Below are 16,716 nucleotides of genomic sequence, written 5' to 3' on the forward strand. Positions count from 1 at the left end.
GATTATCTGTAATGACCGCTGTGTGTTATTTATCATGCTGCTGTGTGTGTTCTATGATGGCGTCCTGTAATGCCACAGCAGGAGGTCTAAGTGCCTCCATAAGTGCACACCCACAGTATTTTAAGGAGGGAATGAAGTCAACACTTGCGCTAAGTGATTTCCAAGAAACTGTTGTTGAGATAAAAACAGTCAATTCCCAAATTTGGGGAAGCAGGGATGAGACTCTCTGCAACTCTTTGAAAAAAACAACTGCTGCAAAGGAGGATAAACATAATTATGGACGAACAGTGTTTGAGCTTTCAAAGAAAAAAGTGCACAACCAACATGCTGTGCAGAGCTTTTTACACCAGCCTGCATAATGTGAAGGTTTTATCAGGTCATCCCCGAAATCATAACCCGGTTTCCTCGTCTGAAAATGACAAGCTTAAACCTGCAGTGCCGTGTGTCAAACTAGCAGAAAAGCTGAAAGCAACTGTGATTGTGTTTGAGTTGCAAAATGGGTTTAGAAAGGATATGAATTTCATTAAACCAACAGAATTCTGTAAACAAAGAGAACAAACTATAACGTACACAGCAGATCACGTCATTCAAAACTGGAAGAATGTGTGTGTGTATATGTGTGTGTGTGTGTGTGTGTGTGTGTGTGTAATGCTTGACCCTCCTGCTCTTAAGTGCTCTGCAACTGTATGTAATTCATACTGCAATACTACACTCACTGATGGGAGCCTAAAATCTCCAGTAACTTTCAAATATACTGACTCATTACAAAGTCGTGCACACTAGCACACACATCCACACACACACACACACATCCACACACATGCAAATGTATGTAAAAATGCATCAGAAAGACTGAAAGTGGCTCCTGTCAGCAGATTCTTTGTTAGAAAATGATGCTTCTTTATCAAAGTCACCAGTGATTAAATTATATATGTAGACTTTTTTTCTCCGCCATTTTACATGCAGAGAGAGAGAGAGAGAGAGTAAGAGAGAGAGAGAGAGAGTTGACATGACGTGTTTCCACATGAACCAGCCTAAATGCTCGCACTGATTCTACAAAGAGGCTTGACATGACAAGAAAGCAATTAAGCGCACATCGTGAAAAGCTTCACAATTACTTATTGCTCTAATGAAATTCAACGGTTGCCACAATCCATGAACATTCTATAGATGAATGGAATAACCAGTGGTGGGTTTAATACAAAGATGTGGTGGCTGGGGAGGCGAAGTAGCTATGCAGCATTTTAACTGAGGGATTATTACAGTGCATTAGTTTGTATGGCTCACTTTGGGAAAAGGCATGAACAAACATTATTTGTGTGATGTTGGTGCCGTACGTGGCGCTGCACTGACTTTACACTCACTGGGCTTTAATTGGAGACAGAACTCCCTGAGTGTGTATGCAAACACAACCAGAGGGCATTCAGAGAGCACATAGCACCGTCACGGCCCAGCAGCCACACTTTTACTGAGCTCACTTCATTTTCTGGCAGAGATAAAGCCCGACTTTTTGCAATCATTACTTTGTATTCAGAAATGCAAATTCATTGTAGAGCTGTATTGAGGATGTTTCTAGGACTGACCCCTGCTTTCATATTGATCGTGTGGGTCATAAAATAACCAACGGATCTCCAGAGTTCATACTGTTGACCTTAACTTTAGGGCTGAGAATGTGTTTGTTTGTTATCTTCTCCTCCTCGTCTGTTGCTGTCTGCTGCACATTACTGCACGTTCTCATGACACGTGACTCTTCACCATGGTGGATCCTCTTGACGTTGATCCTAACAATAATCGCTCTCTTTTTCAGTTACCATGGACACTATTTCCGTTCATGCGTGTATCCTGACGCCTGGCGGTGTCCAGATGTCCGGGCCCGCTGGTCTACCAGGTGGCTTCGTGTCCCTGGTGGTGTCCACTGGGTGCCCAGCTGGTCCACTTCAACTGGATATGAAAGACCAAGCCTCCAGGAACCCCAACAACCCCACCTCCATTTAGTTGACTAGGTTTGACTTCGTACACACACAACCCTTTAAAGCTTGGACAATATGGAGAAGATTCTACATTACAATACAATACAATTTTGGACGTTTTCATTTCATCTTGCTCGCTTTAAAAGATGTCATGGATAAACTTAATATCCACCTGCTGGATCATGGTACAGTTCTTCTATTGACATTCTAATTTTGTTGCTGTTCCATGATCCATTGTTGTAAAATTTTCCTTTAATGTCCAAATCTGGATGTTAGTTAGGTTTTGTTTGACATTGTTTGACATTTGCTGTTATGGAAGGTTTGGATTTTAAATATTTTCACGTTTAGTTTTTTGTCAATTTTGTTGTTTTCATCGAAATGAACCATCACTTAATGGAATCTATCGCAGCTTTTAGCAGAAAATCAAATTGATAAATGGACCATTTTCAAACACACACTCTCTCTGTGACGCTTAACATGTTCACTGGCTGGGAACATGATGCAGTCACAACCAGGAGCTTTTATCTCAGTCAGTCCGATAGAAAAAAGTCCAATTAATGTTTGGCTAAATGGACTCAGAAGATGACTGGCAGTGAAATATTGGAGCCCCTGTGTTGGGATTAAACACCGTGATTGAGTTAGACAGCAGCACAGAGGGAGGTGAGTGAGGGAGGCACAGAGATGGGGAAGGGGATGTGTGTGCGTGTGTGTGTGTGTGAGCAGTCAGCCAAATCCACAAATGTTCTACTCTCTGACATAAGCTCTGGTGATGATTTATTGCACCCAAAGTTCCCTGGTTCCCATTCTTGTTTCGTTTCTCACTCTGTTCAAGTCAAATATTAACTTCCCTCCCTACACGCACACGGAAATATTCCCCCCTAAGCACAACACTCCGGAATATTCCACTTTCTTTAAAGCAGACAGAAGGTTTCACTGGAACTCTGCGAAAAATACAATATTTTACATCAGTATTTACAATATTCCTCCTTACTTATATTTCCTGGCTGCAGCAGTGATGAAATAAGAAGCAATAAGACGGTAGAATTGTGTTTAAGCTACAACAAAAATATATCAATAACACGATGCATGAAACACAGACTGGTTACCATCCAAACATGACAACGTGTGCTTTCTTTCATAGTTTTCATGTATTCATCTCTCAGTAGATACATCACATATTAAACTAAAGGGTCAACAGTCCTCTAGGTTTAAACCAATATCAAGCTTGACTTTTACTACTACCTCCCTCGGATGTGGAACAAAGACTTATCGTTCAATTCTTCTGAATCTCAAAAGTTTGTTTGTCTACAGCGACACAATAAACGTAAAACCTGGTGCCAGTTTATAATCCATCAGATCTGGATCAATACCTGGATGTGAGCTGCATTGTCCGTCATGCGACACGTGAATGTATTGTTTTGAGAAATAAGAAAAATACGTCAACCAGAACGTAATCTAATACAATATTACATAATATATACAATATATGAGTCATATATTAAGTAAATGGGCCTAGCAAGAACCTAGTGTGGGAATGTATATGTTCTTCATACATAAAGTGGGTTCATTTGTTTGTTGTGTCCATGAAAGGAAATTGATTTTCTGAACACCATTCACTCCAAACACACACTCAGGCCACGTGTGAAGGCTCAGCGGTCAAACCAATCTGAACTGTGATTATCCGAAAAGGCAATTTTAAATCTTTCAGTGTGGAGAACGATAGAATGGATGATGACAGAGAGAAAGGGGGGAGAGACAGAGAGAGGTGGAGTGGATAGAGTGGGTGAATGGAAAAGGTTGTAAACAAGTTACCGATGAAAAGGAAGGGAGACGAAGAGGAGGAAGATTGGTGAGGAGGGGGGGTCGGGGGAAAGAGAGAGGCGAAAAGAAAAAAGCAAGAGAGAGAAAAGAGAGGAAAGGAAGCGGAAGGCACAAAGAAAGACACAGAGGCACAGAGAGAGAGAGAGGGAACGAGAGAGAGGGAGAGAGAGAGAGGGCGAGAGAGAGGTGTGACCAGTATAAATAGAGGAATTGGGAGCAGCTGTGACACAGTGGATGCAGATAAAGTGGCAGATAAATGACAATAACAAAGAGGATGGAAGGAATTTGGACAGGAACCTTTCTCCGCACTTTCCTTCACGTTCTGCTCATCTTCTCCAGGAGACGTTAGGAGCGTCAGGACCCAACAAACTGTGGGTGAGTGTGGTGGATTCACTGTAAATAACTGAGGCTGAGGAATTAAGACGAAGGTATTTTTATAAAACGCGACATTCATTTCTATTAAAACAACATATATATATACATATATAACTTATATGTTTGCATGTACACAAACAACACAATTAGTAGAAGAGACGGCTGATGAGGGAATAATTGCAATACATTTTTTTGTAAGATTAAATAAAGAAATCAAGCACTTTTTAACATTGAGTGTGTTATTGTTATTTTACATTTATTTTCTTGTTTAGCTGTGATTCCTGAGGGTTCAAAGGTCAGAAACGGCACTTATTCCGTACTTGCTGTGTTTATGAACAAACAAAATGAAAACGAGCAGTTGAGTTCATAGGTTCAGTCCTTTCTTTCTACCTTTCCTATCTCAGAATTCCATTCCTCCCCCTTTTTCCCTCCCCTTCGGATTTGTCTGGTAGCTGTCATGTCCGGGCTGAACTGCTCCCACAAAGCTCTTTCCTCCAGCGGTGACGCCACGTTCAGCGCATCAGGCTGCCCAGAGGCTGCGGTGCTCTGTGGGATGAATCTGTCCGCGGTCTTGGCCAATGCCACTGCCCAGGATCTGAATGAAATGTGCCTGAGCGAGGCCGAGTACCTGGCCTGGTACCTGGGGCCTCCGAGGTCCCCCGCGTTCCTCCCGGTCTGCGTCGCCTTCCTGACCATCTTCGTCGTGGGCGTCCTCGGCAACGCCCTGACCTGCACCGTCATTTTGCGCTACAGGATGATGCAGACGCCCACCAACTGCTACCTGTTGAGCCTGGCGGTGTCGGACCTGCTGGTGCTGCTGCTGGGAATGCCGTTAGAGCTCTACGAGATGTGGCAGAACTACCCCTTCTTGTTCGGGAAGGGGGGATGCTACTTTAAAACCTTCCTGTTCGAGACTGTCTGCTTCGCCTCCATACTCAACGTCACAGCATTGAGTGTGGCCCGTTACATCGCCGTGGTGCACCCACTCAAGGTCAAGAGAGTGACCACACGTGCCCACGCCAAGCGGGTCATCTTCTTGGTGTGGGTGTTGTCCATGTTGTGTGCTGTGCCCAACACCAGTCTGCACGGGATCATGGTTCTGCCTGCGAGGTTTGGACGACAGTTCCCCCAATCTGCCATCTGTGGTACGCTGTGGTAGTATTCAAACCCTTTACTTCCTTTTACCTCTCACAGATTTGAAGAAAAGGCTGAGAAAAAGGCCCGATTACAATTCTCTAATCTCTCGCTGATCGTTGCCCTCAGGTCTGGTCAAACCCACCTGGATTTACAACCTGATCATCCTGATTTCCACGCTGCTGTTCTTCCTGCTTCCCATGCTTATAATCAGCGTTCTCTACCTGCTGATTGGCATGAGGCTGCACAGCGAGAGGGTCATGAGCGAGGTGGAGAGCAGGTCAAGCTTTGGACCTGAAAGTCTTTCCAGCGCAAACAAGCAAAAGCAGAGGACTCGCCACCGGCAAGTCACCAAAATGCTGTGTAAGCCAATTTAATATCAATAACTTCAAATTTGTCATCTTGTCTGTCAGATGATGCAGGTCGGATAGAGATGTAGAATCTCTCGGAACGTGATGTGTGTTTGTGTGTCCTCATAGGTGTGCTGGTGGTTGTGTTCGGCCTTTGTTGGGCTCCTTTCCATGTGGACCGCTTGATGTGGAGCTACATGGACACCTGGTCTGCGCAGCACCTCAAGATATTCGAGCACGTCCACATCGTCTCTGGAGTCTGCTTCTACCTAAGCTCCTCCGTCAACCCTATCCTCTACAACCTTTTGTCCACCAGGTTCAGAGAAATGTTCCGGCAGGTGATGTGTTACTCAAAGAAGTGGCCGCTCAACTGGAGCACTCGGCGCAGCAACACAAGCAAGAAAACAGACAACACTTGAAGGTGGATTGAGAACCTGCAATGCCGGACCTCAGTATACAACATCAGCAGCCAGAAGGGATTTGCTTGTCTCCAAGTAGGACAGACCGAGGAGGACTGGGATCAGTTGGCTGCAAAAGAAGGTGGGAAGTTGGAAATGAGCCAAGAAGTATGAAGTGACCCAGGAAGTATGTTAAAATAATTATCTTGAAATTGGGACGATTTCCAAAGGAGTACATCCACAAACCTCCTGACTATTCCGAGAAGTTCTGGCCTGACCATGAACCATGCAGTCATTTATGTTTTCCGAAAAATTCTTGATCCTAGAAAATAATCTGAGGAAAGAAAGTTTTGAATTAAATACAATTCCAAAAGTCTAGAAGTTGAAAATGACTCAAAAAAACTGGGAGACATTTGGAGATCATTACAAACAAAATGTGGGAGCAAATCAGAGTTCATTCTCTCACTTCATAAACAAAACATTTCATTTTGGCAGGTTTGACAGAAATGTCAACACTTGCCGACATGTAAAAATGTTTCACAGTACAACTTTTTAGGAGGAAAATGAAAACTAAAGTCAATGAAAAGTAAAATTAACAAAAATGACATCAGCCTCCAGAGGGTTAAATGTCCTCCAGGCTGCAAATACACCAAACTCTGCGTCTCCATCTCATTACCCAGAGGCAGACAGGGAAACATTGAATCAGGAGAAAATATGATGAGATGGTACAACATTGATCCTTGAGTGTAGATGAATAAAATTACCATGCAAATGATATAACAACATTCTTATGCATGGGAAAGCACAACTGTGAATGATGTGAATGTATTTGTTGTGTGTAATGTGGAGCGAAACAGTTACAGCTTCCCCACTGTCACCTGTGCACCTCATCAGACACGTGCTGTCACCGCAAAGAATGAAGCTATTCCACGGTAGAAATTAAACAAATAGGAGCTGAAAAATCGAGTCAGTGAAGTAAACACAAAGCATAACCTTTAAATATATGTGTATATATTTGTATAGTTTTACAGTATTAGCACTAGGATTAGTACAATGTGAAATAATGACGTGTCTGACTCATGAATTTCAATATACTCTGGCATAGTGATTTATTGTGAGTGCTTATTTAGTCTGATGTGTAAGGACTTTGATAACCGTAGTGTGTGATGGACACATATCTTGTAAAATAATAGTGATTGGTGTAAAAATGTGAATTCTATAAATCTGAACGTAATACAACATAAATAAACAGACAATTCAGTATATTTCATATTTTAATTATAGTTATTATAATCATATGTTTGTGTTATATATATCTTCTAATATTATTAATATTATCATTATTATCATCATTAGTATCATTATTACTATAATTATAATATTTAAATTATAATTGTTGTTATTATTTATTATTATTTTTAATACTTATATTTTCATTGCTTAACTGCAGAGACAAACTTGTACAGGTTCAAAGTTAATGTTGTGATATGTAAATTACTGCTGCATAGGATCTGAAACTCTCCACTGTTTACTGTAAGGTTGTTTTTGTCTCATTCCATTTCTCTTCATGTATCCTTGAAAACACTTTACATGACTCATCCTCAGGCTACATTCCACCATATGCTCTTTTGTACATCAGCGCTGAGACTGTTGTGATGATCTGGTAGATTTATTGTCCCTGTAAGAAGTTTAACCCTGAGCCAAACAGAGATTCCTCGCAGTCAACTGCAGGACAAGAAACGCTCCTCCGATGTGCGCTGAGCCGCAGAACAGAATGTTTATAATAAATGTCATGGAGATTGTTCCAAAAACCTGCTGATTTTTGTGCCATCTAATTTCAGTTTTGGGTGCCACTTTGGAAGAGAAAACAATATTTGTACAGATGGAAATAATGATGAGAAGTGGCAGGTGTGTACGTGTGCATGACACGGATGAAGAAATGAAAGAGGACCGACTGAATGACACAGCAGCACTAATGAAAAGCAATCTACTTACAACTTCAATCAGCGTAGCAGAAAACAATATTAGTCTGCAGCCAGTGGCTACACAAATGGACTCATTTCAAAGGCTGAATCACAACGACACCAATCCAGCGAGGAGCGTGGCTCTGCATTCTGTTTTAACAACACCAACATAACAATGTGGCCCTGTGGTGAGAAGGTAGAACTCTTTCTGGCTCTTTGGACCTCTCCTCAGGACTGTGCGGGTCAGGAGTGAAGCAGAAGTGCAACTAAACTATGAAAAACTCGATTAAGCAGGAAACCAAGAAGAGATATTTGATGTAAAGAAGTATAGAAACAGAAGAGGAAGATATGTGAAGTTAACATGGGTAGACTGACTGGAGCTGCACAGTCATTCTAACTTAAGTGATTCAGGATAAATAAAGGTGCTCTTGATTGGCAAACACACTTGATCGATGATTCATGTATTTAGTTTTCCTTTGGGTGCGTCTTCATTCTGTTCTCTCCTGTCTGTCATGTGTCTACATTCAGCTAATCAGTCTCACTCCTCACTCCCCTCCTCCACTCATTCTCAGCCAGATCGACTCACAAGTTTCATGTCTTTATGTGATCTTATGCCTCTGTGTTTGAGTTGTTATTTTCCTTCCGAGTTTTTGACCTTTGGACTTAAAGTTTGACTTATCTGCCTCTGCCTTTATTGGTTTTTCATCTTCAGTCTTCAGCTCATCCATCTTCCAGTCGAATTTTGTTTTATAGGTCTGACTTTTTGGTTCTTTCCTCCCCTGCTAGCCACTTTAGTTTAATTAAAAAACTGCTCTTTCTCTGTCAACATCGGACTCCTTATTTTTTTAAATCACCTTGTGCTCCAGTTTCCTTCCACCGTTCAGTGACATGCAGGTTAGATGAAGATCAGAATTGCCCACAGGTACAAGTGTGACGTCTTCCTCTGTGAACGTAAAACATGCCAATCATTCCTTCCTTCAATGCTCCTCCTCCATGACATGGAACCTGGACTTGTCACCTCCTGTCTGAAAACTAATGGAAAAGAGAGCAGGAAGCTTCAGCTGAGATGGGGTCACACTCTTCTTGTCAGTGTGTAATGTGATGATGGAGGAAACCCATCTGTCACATGAATTGTCTACCTCACGTCCTCCGCCTTGTTTCCTCCCATCCTCTGTCTCACACTTCCGGGTAGGATTGAAGAACATACATGCTGGGATTCAGACCCCTGTGACCCTCGTGAAGGAAATTACAGAATGTAACTATACTGTATAGGCTGAGTTACTCACTGTGTACATGCAACTATATTGTGTTTCTTTATTATTCTCATTTGAGCATATAGGCTCTTCTTTTTGCAGGCAAAACATCTGTAACAACATCCACAAAGTCATGCTGTACAGTCAAATATGTCAGAATGTAACCAAATATATATGCGCCAAGAATATAGAGACGACATAATAAAACATATTATTGTCTGAAAACAGCTGCTTTGACTATCAGCTTGCCGTAGACGAGCCAGACACCCTTGGGAGAGAGAGAGGAGGGGTGCATAACCATAAAGATAAGGACTTACAAGGACATACAAGGAGTATAAGAAATGTCTGTTTTCACCTGTTCATTCCTCATTTTGGTTGGAGTTCAATTAGAAAATTTGGCCGTGCTGAAAAGGAGATGCGGGTGTAGTGAATGAATGCATGAATGAATGCATGAATGAATGAATGAATGAATGAATGAATGGGAAGATGCCTGACTACAGACCATGCAATAAATCTCCAGCACAGCCAAAGTTGGTCTTTGACGAATGAATTTCTTTTGGGAAGACGAATGAAAATGTGAGACACACTTCTCGCTGCTGTTTTCTTCCCATTTTGTAATTTATGCTCTTTCTGAACAATATTAGAGTGCGAAGGCATTACTCATCCAAGTGCCTGGCACAATAAGCCCTCTTGTTGAAATGTACTTACAGCAGCAGAGCCTGTCACTGTAAGCAGAAAGTAATTCAGAGATGGTTAAATATTGGTAGATAGCGGGGACTCCACAGGAAGGTACCAACGGCGGAACGATTAAATTCTTTATTGTTTTCATTTTCCTGTGTCTGTGCCAAGCCTAGTGGGGTGAAATGGCCCCCATTGATACTTGAGTTATTACACTCACAAAGTCAAGAGTGTGAAGCATATTTGCATGTCCCCACATCGCATATTTTTTTGGGTATTTTACACACTCACCTGAAGTGGTGATGACACAGAAAGCTCACAGACACACTTGCTATTTGGTTGCGACACACACCGTAGTCACATGAATGGGGGGTACAAACTGATCTTCAATCAAAGACTTCAGGCTTTGAAGGTACTTTCTCTGTACACATACATGACGCCAAGTCTTTACTTTATATCCTTTATGCTTTGGTTTGGGCGTCACATAGGTCAAAATTTTCAAGTGCTGCGATCTTGTGTATGGGGTTGTAGTAACATGCTACACCGTACTCGAGTGTAAAACCCTTCATTGTTAAGTCAGGAGCTTTAACTGTATACAAACTGGGTCTTGACCTGAGGTGTTGGTCCTCTATGTTGGGCCAAGTGCTTCGCTTGCTGTTGCCTGGTGTGCCAACTGCATTTAAGGAAACCATGTCAACACTGGCTGTGCTAATTTAAGCTCTGGTAATTTAATTCTGTGTTGAGTCAACCAGCTGCACATCTCCAAATGTGAGAGGGATCAGCTGTAACGTGTCCGATAATGGGCTAATCATGCCAACAGTACGATCTTTCAGAGTAAGAGGATCAGGAAAGACTGTGTCCTCACAACGCTGTAATGCCAAATTATACAGATAAATTAGTTCCTTTGCAATTACACAGCATATCACAGGCAACATCCTCTTTGGTTTCTCCTGAAGTGAAACATTGATCTTACACTCCTGTGAAGCTGTTCTCATAACATAAAACATTGCAACTTTGTTTATAGTTCAACTTGAAGATGAATGTCTATATATGGACTTACTCTCTGTTCGTACACCCACACTGGACTCCATTCTGGAAACAATGAGGCTATTGTTGGATCGGTGATTCAAATGATTCTGTGTTTCAAAAACACCATTAATACTGGAGTTCAACCCCAGTGCTACCAAATTAACTCCAGTTGCTGCAAAATGTTCTCTGCTAAAAGAGAGTATAAGAATATAATTGTGTTATTGTTGTGTAATGCAGGAATAGAGGAGCTGGTTAGGAACACTCACGCTTTTATCTTGACATCCATTTCATCGGGCACAGACTTAAAGTTAGTGCAGCATGTGGAGGCAAATTAGCTGGCGGGGCAGAAAACTAACATTATTTAGATTCCAGGAAATGTAAAATATCACGCTGAGATAATGTCATTCCCTATAACCACACAAATGATGGTTTCAGCTAATTAGCAGCAAAAATAGAAACTCAGGATCTCCTTCTTGTGAAACGGACAACATAAGAAAAGGGCCTGTAGCACGGAGAAAGTCTCAGATTGTAATTTGTGAAATAGAGTTCAGTGCATCGTTACCTGAAGGGATTATTTTCCTCTGCTACTGAGGGTGCACTTAATTAGTTTTGATGGAAATGGGATTCGTTTCTCCGCATGATTACAAATGCCTTCAATAATCCTCCATTTGGGACAGCGATCGTTGTATAAAACTCATTTGTCCTTTTGTTTCCATATTTTGGGTTATGCAAGTACGACGCAAATATAAGATTCATGTCAGGTTTTGCTGCTGATATGAAGCTAAAAACAGCAGGATGAGCTTTCTGTAGGCAGTAAACGCCACCACATCTTTCACACTCTGAACTCAAAGCTGGCACGCTCAACTGCACAAGATTAAAGCAAAACATCAGCATATGGAATTAAGTCTGCGCACTGTCAGTATGAAGTGTTCCTGCTTCTTGCATCAAGGCCATCTGCTTGACGTTGCTCTTCAGAAGTTTATGCAGGAGTTCTGAAAGCCTCCGACTGAACTCAGTGGCTTTTAAATATCCATTCACACACAATTACTACTGAATTGACAAGCAGCATTATGTCACTGTCAATTCAACATGCTAATTATTGGGGAGTGAGTATAAATTGACATATATGAATAAATGACCAACATACACATCAATGTTGACACAAATTTTCTGTCTATTTTGAAACCTTTGACGTACACTGCACTGGTGAGCATGTTGAGTGAAAACAGTTTGTGCCGTTTAAGTGGCTTTATTAGATAGCGCTTAAAAATTGACCTAAATTAAAAACAAGGCTCACAGAAACATTCAGGGTCTTTGGGTTTCACTCAAAATGTCTGAAGGTCAAGTTTTGTAATCATATTGAGCATGTAATGTATTCTGCTATCATTCACAAAACAAATAAGGCAAAACAACAAGAAGCTAAATGTCCCCTTTTAACTTGAGACATGTGGTTATATTAAAATGTCAAACGATTAAGATTGATTTGAAGAATTTATTCATCTGCTGTAATGACAAAAACAAGACAATGTGAACAGATGTAAATCAAATCAAGAGTTTAAGTATAGGATAAAAAAAAACATACTACAAAGCAGCATGGCAGCATCAGAACAGGTTCCCTCTCATACTTACTAGAAAGGCACCACAGTAACTACAGTATATTATCACTTAATGTTGAGTTCAGCTGCCATAGGTAACAGAAAAATACAAGCAGACATCTTATTGATGAACACAACAAATGGACCCAGAGCTTCTAAAATTAGCTTACTTAACATTTTAGGAAAAACAATCTGTAAAAGATGAAACTCCGACTCTCAAGGCTGAGGTAGACTGTGTGACGACTGTGTTCAACCATAAGGCTATTTTTCATCCTTCAAAGCTTCAAAGCTTTTTAGGACAGTACTTCCTCTCGAACTTGGCTACATCAAACTTCCGCAGGCAGCCTTTGTAGTTCATGAAGCGGATTTTTCCAAAAACAGGTCTCTCCCCCCAGCCCTGGTCATGGATGCCACAGATGGACCACATGCAACCTGAGAGAAAGAAGGGTGCGTTCGTGAGATGAAATACTAACAAGTCAGCCGCGGTATTGCTTCAACAAAGTACAAATGGATTTCCGTCTTACCGACGAAGCCGTTGGGGTCCTGCCCATCCAGCTCGTAGCGATCGTTCAGGTAGAGGGCGATGGAGAGCGCCTCCTCTGGTGAAGACGTCCACTCTAGAATCTTCTTGGCCCAGTACATCCTCAGGAAACCGTGCATCTTCCCCTCAGTGACCATCTGATACTGGAGGAAAGATACCAACAGCAGCAGTGAGTAATCTTCTTCACACCACCGTTAATCAAAAGTAGAAACATTTGTAGCTGGGCGCGGTCGTCGTGGTACCTGGGCGCCGTTCCAGAGCTTGTCGTGGGTTTTGGCGTTCTCCAACTGCTCTTGCGTGTAGATGTACTCCCTCTTGTCCTTGGAGTGATCTTTTAAAGTCTTCTGTGCCCATTCATAAGCACCTGGGGGCCACACAATAAAACATGACAGCACCATAAGAACCAAAGGTGACCTGAATACCAACTTAACCCTGTTTATCCTCTTGATGATCCATCTAGGAAAAACGCCAACTCACCCTCCACACGGTCGTATTTCTTGTTGTAGAAGCAGAAGTTGTCGGTGAGCTCACGGCGAACCACCAGCTCCTCGATGAAGGGGGTGACAGACTCGCTCGCGTTCTTCCCACCGCTCTTGACCTGCAGCGCCACACGCTGGGCGGACACGTGACCTGCCCAGAGAGAAGGAGAGGTGGTTGAAGAGGATGAGGAAGGAAGCAGAGAGAAAGAGAGAGAGAGATGGGAAAGAGAGGAGAGGTGAGGCGGAGAGAAGAGCAGGACTCACCGAAGCGGATCCAGGGGGAGAGCTGGCTGAGGGCGGCGGCGTTTGGGTCGTTGCGTTGGGTGCCGAAGAGTTTAAGGCGCACGTCAATGAAGGACTCCACCATGGCCATCCCCGCGCAGGTGCCAGGCTTCGCCCAGTCCACGTCTCCTACCGACCTGTCCACCTTCAGCGAGGCCAGGGTTTCGTCCCAATCCACTGCCTGCAAAGCGACGATGGAGAGAGAGAACATTACCCTTTAGTGTGACCAAGGAGTGTGCACTTCAAAAGAGGAAGCAGAACGCCTGGGACTGTCACCTTGAGCTCACGTCATCAAGAGGCTTCTGGGAGCTCAAACTAGTGAGCAGCATATCAATCACACCTGCAGCTTTAATGTTTGGACTTGGGAATGAAATGTTGACCTTTGAATGGGTGAAATGACTTTATATTCTATCATTAATAAATCATGCAGCACACAGAGAAGAGGAGATAGTTCTTTGAAGTTTGACAGCTCACTTTTTCCTCGTGTTGTTCCAAGAATAAACTTCTAAGCCGGTGGGTATTTTTAGATAAATTAGATAACTGTGAGATAAGAACCATTCATGTGGCACAGCTGAGGAGCTGAATTCCCTCAGCGTGCTGGTGTGTGATTACAGCAGCACTTACTTTGGCCGTTCTTGTAGCTGTGTACGGGTGTTTCTCTACCAAGGGGAAATCAGTGAGGAACTCTGGCAATAGCTTGGTTATTTTCCCCCGGATGGTCCTGGCAGCGTACTCTAGTTTACTGGATGCGACCCAGCAGGGCACAATATTATGGGCATCAACCTAGAACAAGAAAAACGATGTACTTTACTCATATGACAGAAAATGACCGGCAATGATGATTGCACTAATGGACAGACAGAAATAGAAGATGTTTTAGGGCACAGAGATCCTTTTTTTCCAGACTAAAATGCCATTACAGCTGTGTACCAATAAGATGAGGACAATAAATAAAAAAGGAAATTGAATAAGGAAAAACAAACGGTATAATAATCATCCTCTCTGTACCTGTATGAGGGGAATGTCTTCAGGAAGCTTCTGTTTGACGTCGTCCAGCCACTGCAGGGGCTCTCTGAGGGGGGAGAAGTCGGTCACCACCGCCCCCAGGCTGCGGTCGGACACAAAGCCAGGCAGCACCTCCCCTGCCGCCCCATGGAGCAAGTGGAACTGGATGTCTAAGCTTTTGCATTCCTGTTGAGGCAAAAGCAGCGAAACTGAGCCCGAAAGATTTGAGTGATTGGCACAAAGCACTTAAAATAGACCAAAGCCCATCAGTTAGTTATGTGAAGAAAATCCTTTATTATGGGCTTTATTATTGTGAAAGGGTTTTCAACTTGGAATAAAGTGAAACAGTAACATAGAAGGGTTTGATTAGGTCATAAAATAATAAGTTCCTACCTTGGCAACCTCTTCCAAACCCTTCAGCATGAAACTGTAATGCCGTAGAGTGGACAGTTTGGATTTTGGGACAACGAGACAGACACAGACATGGAGAGGCAGGTTCTCCTTCACGGCGATCTTTTGGGCGTGAATCAGTGCCCAGTTATCTGCAACACACAGGAGAGGAAAACACATACAAAACATTGGCCAAAATAGAAATGGAGAAAATGTCAGGCAGGAACTTCTGGGTAAACTTATATTGTTGCTTTATCTGTGATAGTATAATATGAAACATGCTTGTGATGTGTTTGAATCTCTAGTCATCACCATCAGCTGCCATCACCTTGAATTCTGTGGTCCCTCTGCATCCAGTACAGGACGCCCTCGGAGCCCTGCTTCATTTTCTGAGTGTCTGAGACAAACTGAAGTCGCTTCTTGTTGAACTTCATCTCTTTCTGCTCCGTCCTCTGCTGCATCACCAGGTCCTGCAGCCATCCCGGCGCCCTCTGCTGCTTCTCCTGCTCTACCTTCGGCTGCTTGGCCACAGGACCTTTGGCGGCAGCTGGTGTTCGCTTTCGTTTTACAGACGACATGGTGGTTTGGAGTGTGAACGACTTGGTCAAGCAGGAGAGTACTAAGCTGTGTGTGTGTTTACTGTGGCTGAAGAGCTTCACGATTAGCCTGTACAGAGGAAAAGATGAGAAGTGGAATACGTTTACAGTGTTCTAGTTTTCTCTGTGATCCCACAAAAAAGTGCAGCTGAAAAAAACAAAACGCCACACCAAAAAAAATAAGTTGTGCACAAACTCATTCAACAGATTTTGCTTTGGAAATCGGGACTATCTCTGATTAAAAAAAAGGCATCAGAGACGCTTTAAGGATCATAACAACAACGTTTTCGCAATTTTCAAGTTAAAATTCACTAGAACAGTGTTTTAAATTAAATATTACTTGAAAAAAGTATGAATAATTAAAAGAACACAATGAATAATGGTGCTTGTATCACAAAGACCATCCGAAAAGCGTGTTTTATGATAAGGCCTTATATCTTAGGGGTGGGGGTTCTGTAGTTTTGTCACAAAAAAAACCCAATGTAAATACCAAAACAGACATTAACACAAGGATCAAATTAAGAGCTGCAGTTTGTTTAAACTAACAAAGATGGGAGGAAACAAAGATTTGGGATAATAAAAGATACGTACAGCACGTTTACACGTTAAATTGTCGTCACTTCGCGATGCTACTTACCTTCCGTGAGTGCAGTGCAGCATGCAGCGACACGAACTACAAATAAAGACGTCTAGGTGATATTAGAACCATGAAAATCAAAGTAAATGAAATAAACTCGGTGCTGGGAGTTTCTGCAGCTTCCTCACTCACGCACGAGTCACGTACGTACGTTACACAACCGGCGGCTACGTGAGCACGTTTGTTGCGTAGCTTTTGTAACGCCGTGTTGATGAATTA

At 42.5% G+C, this 16,716-nt stretch overlaps 2 protein-coding genes across 2 annotated transcripts; one reads left to right on the forward strand and one right to left on the reverse strand.

Annotated features, from left to right (window-relative positions):
• Window positions 1–4,623: 4,623 nt before the first annotated feature.
• Window positions 4,624–6,069, forward strand: LOC142994075 (neuromedin-U receptor 1-like). Its single transcript, XM_076144746.1, has 3 exons — window positions 4,624–5,311; window positions 5,430–5,663; window positions 5,780–6,069. Exons 1-3 carry the CDS (start codon window positions 4,624–4,626, stop codon window positions 6,067–6,069), a joined length of 1,212 nt encoding a protein of 403 aa, XP_076000861.1.
• A 6,409-nt stretch (window positions 6,070–12,478) lies between these two features.
• cpdp (CPD photolyase) lies at window positions 12,479–16,660 on the reverse strand. The gene is made up of 10 exons (XM_076144455.1): window positions 16,498–16,660; window positions 15,593–15,930; window positions 15,268–15,416; window positions 14,878–15,060; window positions 14,494–14,652; window positions 13,852–14,050; window positions 13,586–13,738; window positions 13,351–13,472; window positions 13,092–13,251; window positions 12,479–12,999 (listed from the first exon to the last, which is right to left on the reverse strand). The coding sequence occupies exons 1-10, from the start codon at window positions 16,518–16,520 to the stop codon at window positions 12,851–12,853; spliced, it is 1,635 nt and encodes a 544-aa protein (XP_076000570.1). The 5' UTR covers window positions 16,521–16,660; the 3' UTR covers window positions 12,479–12,850.
• Window positions 16,661–16,716: the final 56 nt, after the last annotated feature.

This window comes from Genypterus blacodes, unplaced genomic scaffold (genome assembly GCF_046128005.1).
Source record: "Genypterus blacodes isolate CSIRO-AG114 ecotype Tasmania unplaced genomic scaffold, CSIRO-AGI_Gbla_v1 ptg000029l_1, whole genome shotgun sequence".
NCBI classification, from domain to species: domain Eukaryota; kingdom Metazoa; phylum Chordata; class Actinopteri; order Ophidiiformes; family Ophidiidae; genus Genypterus; species Genypterus blacodes.